This window comes from Lactuca serriola, chromosome 9 (assembly GCF_051521515.1).
Source record: "Lactuca serriola cultivar US96UC23 chromosome 9, Lser_US96UC23_V15, whole genome shotgun sequence".
Classification (NCBI taxonomy): Eukaryota; Viridiplantae; Streptophyta; class Magnoliopsida; order Asterales; family Asteraceae; genus Lactuca; species Lactuca serriola.
Genome location: NC_136416.1, coordinates 99331547 through 99337653, shown reverse-complemented (window position 1 = coordinate 99337653; position 6107 = coordinate 99331547). Strand labels below are relative to the sequence as shown.

The window sequence follows — 6107 nt, the reverse complement described above, 5'->3', positions numbered from 1 at the left end:
GAGCGTTTTTAGTTTTATTTTAATTACATAGATGAATAGTATTTTCTTGCTGGTATATATTTACTGTTTTTGCATGCTGAATTGCTGAATGTTTTATATTTTGGTCGAAGTTTAATTTATTAAAAGTAATAAAACAACTCTCCGACACGATAACTAATGCGAGGACCACAGAAAACAAAAACATTTATTGAGCATCTCTTGTGCACATGTAGCGCAGATTTAGGTTGACGTGGCTTTCTATTTGACATTATATTTTTTTGGCATTATCAACCTAGGTAGGTAATGTTGATATAATGAAATTGGGAAATAAATACTAAAATGGTTCAATGATGAATGAAAATATCTATTTGTATTATCTCATGGAAATAAAATGAACTATGATCTTTCCTTTATTTTCTTAAATTTCATTCCTTATTAGAACACGTTTTTCATTCCATCATGGAACGTAATGACTAATAATGACTCATTCATTTCTTTCTTTCGTCATATTTTGAGTGTAATGGAAACAATCTTTATTATTTAGGATAATTAAAACTTGTAAACATGTCTCTATGTGTTCCATGATCATATAAAAATATCGATAAAAGTTTCGGACAATGAAGCTTAGCAACTTTAGGAGAGATGTTTACCAGTTTATGGTGATCATTCCATGGTCGAAAGCCTAATATCGTTGGCTAGCCCCATGAATTCTTACATTTTATGAATTGGAGATTGAAATGATATACAAGTATAAGGTGTTGGAATACATCAAGATGTTTAAATTACATTTATGACTCATGTATTCATTTTTATACAATACTTAATTACTCATTTAAACGTAAACTCGGAAATATCAGCCTCATGTTGATGCCTATCAGGTCTTGGTCCTGATGGCAACTGAGTCGAACTACTTGTACTTTGTTCTTCAATCTCGCCTTCTTCTATATCATGTATTTCATCTCTTCTAAAGTTGTCAGCGTCTTCATATTTCTGTTCATGTCCATGAGAAGACTCATTCGCCCAACCTTCATGCTCAAAGTGTGAGCCAGCTCTTGGAGAATTTGAAGGGCTATAAAAACTGTTTTCAGGGTATCTATGCAAAAGATGCATTGGAGATGTACTTCCATGGAGCGGAGTTCCAGGTCTGCTTGAAAATGGTGAATTTGAAGCTGAATGGCCATGCTTGATGTTCTTTTTGGCTGTATGGTGCCATGTTTTCAGAGCTTTTGCTACATCCTCACTGAAAATGGTGGGTTTTATTCTCGAACCCATCTGTTAAACAACAAGTCAACCAAAAACCGACAAAAGTCAAGCCTTAATTAAAGATAGATTTGTTTGTTTGTTTGTTGTACTATGTTCAAGAATCACGAGAATGTCGCGAGTCGCAACACTACAAAGTTGAAGTTAATCGAAAACTTTACCTGTGTTACTAATGCGTATAAAGGAAGCGTAACATAACTACATAAAACCTCTATCACCACACTGAAAAACGAGATAAATACTAACATTAGCATTAAGCTGTGTACGTATTAATATATATGTAATTAGACAGTTTCAAGTAATTGTAACTCACGCCATTGTTAGTCTGATTACAGTGTCTTCTGGGCGTTCATGGAAGCAACTATCGAGGCCGAATTTATTCTGTTAAAAAGAAAGAAAGAAACTTGTTGGAAATTGTCCTTTTCTATACCATAACCATTCAATAAATCGAGCGTTTTTGGGTGAAAATGCTTACCCAACTCCATAAGAAATACGCTAGTTGAAACGCATTCTGTAAAACCAAAAGTAAATTAAAGATATGATTAGAACACAGTGGCAACAAATCGAGTTGAAAAACTGTGAGTTATGTATATATGTTGACCTGAAAGAGAACAAAGTTGATCAATAGGAGTACGAGTTTTGGTCGACCAAACCAGAAAAGATCGTCTCCTGGCTGAACCATTGGTGTACCCTTCACCACATCTGCCATTTCATGAGTTCTTCTCCCCATTTGTGTTATTATCACTTGTAGTTTTGTTCCAATTATAAGTATTATCTGCATATATTCGTCAACAATATGTCTCAAATTAATCCTAGTGATTATATTTGATCCACTCATGAACATATATAGAAGATGAGATTAATACTTACAATCAATGGGATGAAGGGAAGCCAAAGGTATGCTTTCCAGCCTATCATTAGATAAAAAATGTGAAAATTTTGTTAATAAGACTAGAAACGTATGACAATGTTGTTAATAAATTTCTAAAGTTTTTTAGAGTTTGATTGAATATATAAGTTGTTATGATAAAATAATTATTGATTTATAACTTTGTCACTTACTATGGGTGTTGGTGAGAAGGAGAAGAACCGCAAAAAACCATACTACTGGACTGCATTACATAGGTTAATTGTGTTATAAGCTTCATGCATGTTTGATTAAGTAAAAAATTTCAAAATACTTAGAAAAAAAGAAATATTTTTTTTGACAATGATTAATGAAAACAGATTAAATGAGCAACCTTATTCCAACTACGACTTTGAAATCTTCTTCAAGTGACCTACTAATGTATTTGTGGAAATCAAACTGTTGTTGGCTATCATGAGGTAAATGCGTCTGTATATACAAATTAACAATGTTTATTAAGCTATATATATATATATATATATATATATATATATATATATATATATATATATATATATATATATATATATATATATATATATATATATATATATATATATATATATATATATATATATATATATATATATAAGAATTTGTGAAGATACCGAGTAAAATTTGCTACTCCTTTTTAGGAAATCGAGCAAAATATATAATTGAATCAAAAGGTTTGTGTAGAGTAGTTACATTGATGAAGCCATGTCGGAGGGTAAGATAATCAACTTTTGGAACCGATCTGAAGAATTGCCTGAAAAAACAGCCCTACATTTTGCAGCAAATTCAAAAAAAGTGAACATAATTAAATGAGATATCATAATAAATAATTGGAATATCAAGTCAAATATTATACATTACAATTTTATATTTTAGTTATTGATCATATTTCTTGAAAATGATAATTTAAAATCTTGAATTTATAACTTAAAATATTAAAACCGAAGAAATTAACATTGATTCATTCCGAGTGCGCACACCAATTATAGAGTTAAATAATAATACTAAAAACATTTTTATTTTTTTTGAGAATGAAATATATATGTGTGTTTCTAAAAATATTTAAAAAATACTATCAAATTGCGTAAAGATGTGGTCAAAAGTCAAACAGGACATATATATCAATGTGCGGTTGCATGTAATTTATATATATATATATATATATATATATATATATATATATATATATATATATATATATATATATATATATATATATATATATATATATATATATATAAAATGTCAACTTTTTCATGTGATAAATTTCCTGAATTATATTGTCAGTTTTGTGACTGATTAATATTCATTATAACTTGCTAAAATATTTAAATAATATCAAAACTCAAATAAGTTTGTTCTCTAGAAATCAATTGATTAGAGTGATATTTTATTTTCTATTATATATATATATATATATATATATATATATATATATATATATATATATATATATATATATATATATATAACACTTACGATCCATAGAAGAACCGTGGAGTTACTCCAAAATCTCAAATGTCGACGCCCAAAAGTCGTCTCCCGTGCAAACCTAAATCTCTCTGGATCTGAATAAAAAATTAAGATAATGAAATAATTATACATTTCATCAATAAATAATCATAAATAATTAATCTTTAAAAAATGAATATAACACTATACCGTGATGATACTGATATTCGAGCGTCTTGGTTTCATCTTCCCAAGCCCTCCACTTCCTCATCTGAATCCAATTTTAGATCATAGAGATTAAAATATTAAAGAACGTTTCTCTTTTGCTTGTATGTATGTATGTATGATAGAAAATCATGACGATTTTTACCTTGAGTTTACCCAAAATCAAGGTAAGAAGGCAATACAAGACATGAACCACAGCCAACACAAAGATGAATATGTGGAGTTGATGTATCGCATAAAATGACACCATTTGCACCTTTCCCTACACGAAGCTCTCATAATTTAATGAATATATATCGTCATTTTATAAGATACAAACATTTAACGAAAAAAAAACACTGAAATATCTAAAAACGTAATCAAAAGTTAAATAGAAATCAAAGAAGTGAGATGATATACATAATACAATACCTTTTTAAGACATGGATCATAGTAATAATTGTCTGCCGTGTTTTTGTTACAAGGGTGCCATGTTCGTCCAACTTTACTCGGAATACATATATCAGAGATCGGTTGTTGACCCACTGTTAGCAGCAGCGATATGAACCCTAGAATCATCAATTCTGGAAGTAGATTTGAATACAATAAACAAGTTAAATAACACGTCATCGATATAAAGAAAAAGTTAAGTAAAGATTATTATAGGTTTACCTGCTTTGATCTTTTCAAGGGCTTCACCGAGTGCTTTCTTTTGTTTATTATGTAACCACTAAAAATTTATAGAAATAAAAAACATTCTGTTTACTTTTTTGTTTTCGGTTTTTCAAATTTATACGTTGTTTATGACACTAAAATAGAAGAGAAAAAAAGAAGAAGAAGAAAGATGAGAATTGAGGTACATACATGGCCAATTAGATGAAGGATGTATTCAAGAACAATTGAAATGGCAAGTATCACAAACACCACAACTGCTACTGCCCATGTTGGTGTTACCTCTAAGGCTCTCTCTTTTTTCCTTTCATAATCACCATCATCCACATCCATCTCTAAGGCTCTCTACTATTTGGTGGAAGAAGGATTGATGAGTTGAGTTGGGTGATTAGAGTTGAAAGAATGATAGTTTTGTGAAATTTGAAAGAGATTATTGGATATATATAGATCACAATATAGTCATCAAGAATAAAGTATTTGACATAACGATAAACTTCAGAGACTTTGACTTTACCTAAACTAGTGTAAGATGCCAAAACACCTATTTGCATACCGAATTGGAATATCTTGCATTATAATATTATCCAATCATCATGACTTGGTCTAAAGTTGAACTAACGTTTTGGGAATTGATATTTTCTTTTTTTCTTTTTTCCTTTTACACACAAGCTGTCAACCCAGATTCTAAACCGTTTTACTTTTATGGCTTTTATCATAGAACGTAAAAGTTAATTTTTTTTCCCACATTTGTAATTTTGAATTAAAAAATATTTATAGATCAACCAAGTCAAAGACCGTTGACATCTAATTTTCACAAAATACGTTAAAAGTTCACACTTCACATATACTCGAGAGTTCCCTACCTAGGATTGTGATTCACTCTCCTTTACTTTATTCTCTCCCTATTCACCTTTTTCTACAGATCATCCAACATTATATTTTTTTGGATCCCTGATCTCGCACTTCCTCTTTGTTTAACGTAAGATTTTTTCTATAAAGTTAGAGGAAGTGGATTCATTTTTGTCGCCTTTTTACCAGCCCTTTTCAAAAACTTGCCATTTAGGGGAAGGGATGGTTTGCCACAATATTTTTTCTTTTATTTTCGGCTAAAATTAATTTTTATAAAAACTAATGTATTAGTTTATATAAAGCTAAATTTTTTATTGAAATTAAAAAGACAAGTTGCTATTAGAAAACTGGAGCAATACTTACGGTACGATCGGTATGTATAAGACAATACTTTCGAAATTGCTACGGAAAAGGCCTGTAATATAAACGTTCGTGGGAAATTTATACTATGAATTTGCAATGGACTAGCTACGGAATACCTACGGTTTCTTCCGTAGCTACAATACCTACAAAATAGATACAGATACCAATAGCTACGGATTACTAACGAGAGTCAAGTTTGACTGAAGTTGATTGTTTTCCTACGGAATAACTACAGAATACATAGCTAAAGATTTCCTAAGGATTACTGAAGGGAGTAAAAGTTTGATTAAAATTGACTTTTTCCTACGGAATAGCTACGAAACTGTTTAGCTACGGATTTCCTACAAATTAGCGACGAAATTCAAGTTTGACTAAAATTGGCATTTTTCCTACAGACCTATTTAGTAGGTTCGGAGCAGGCTCCAGA

General features: G+C 30.1%; 1 protein-coding gene across 2 annotated transcripts; it reads right to left on the bottom strand.

Annotated features, from left to right (window-relative positions):
* Nucleotides 1-603: 603 nt before the first annotated feature.
* Nucleotides 604-4963, bottom strand: LOC145072064 (MLO-like protein 12). 2 transcript variants are annotated; one of them, XM_079018427.1, is made up of 15 exons: nucleotides 4661-4963; nucleotides 4469-4526; nucleotides 4229-4380; nucleotides 3963-4079; nucleotides 3803-3863; nucleotides 3620-3708; nucleotides 2834-2908; nucleotides 2481-2575; nucleotides 2302-2351; nucleotides 2110-2150; nucleotides 1841-2014; nucleotides 1715-1750; nucleotides 1553-1620; nucleotides 1401-1461; nucleotides 604-1251 (listed from the first exon to the last, which is right to left on the bottom strand). In XM_079018427.1, the coding sequence occupies exons 1-15, from the start codon at nucleotides 4799-4801 to the stop codon at nucleotides 808-810; spliced, it is 1662 nt and encodes a 553-aa protein (XP_078874553.1). In that variant the 5' UTR covers nucleotides 4802-4963; the 3' UTR covers nucleotides 604-807. The 2 variants fall into 2 exon arrangements, with proteins under 2 accessions (XP_078874553.1, XP_078874554.1); XM_079018428.1 differs by lacking the exon at nucleotides 4469-4526 and having other exon boundaries at nucleotides 4661-4796.
* Between the last annotated feature and the right edge of the window lie 1144 nt (nucleotides 4964-6107).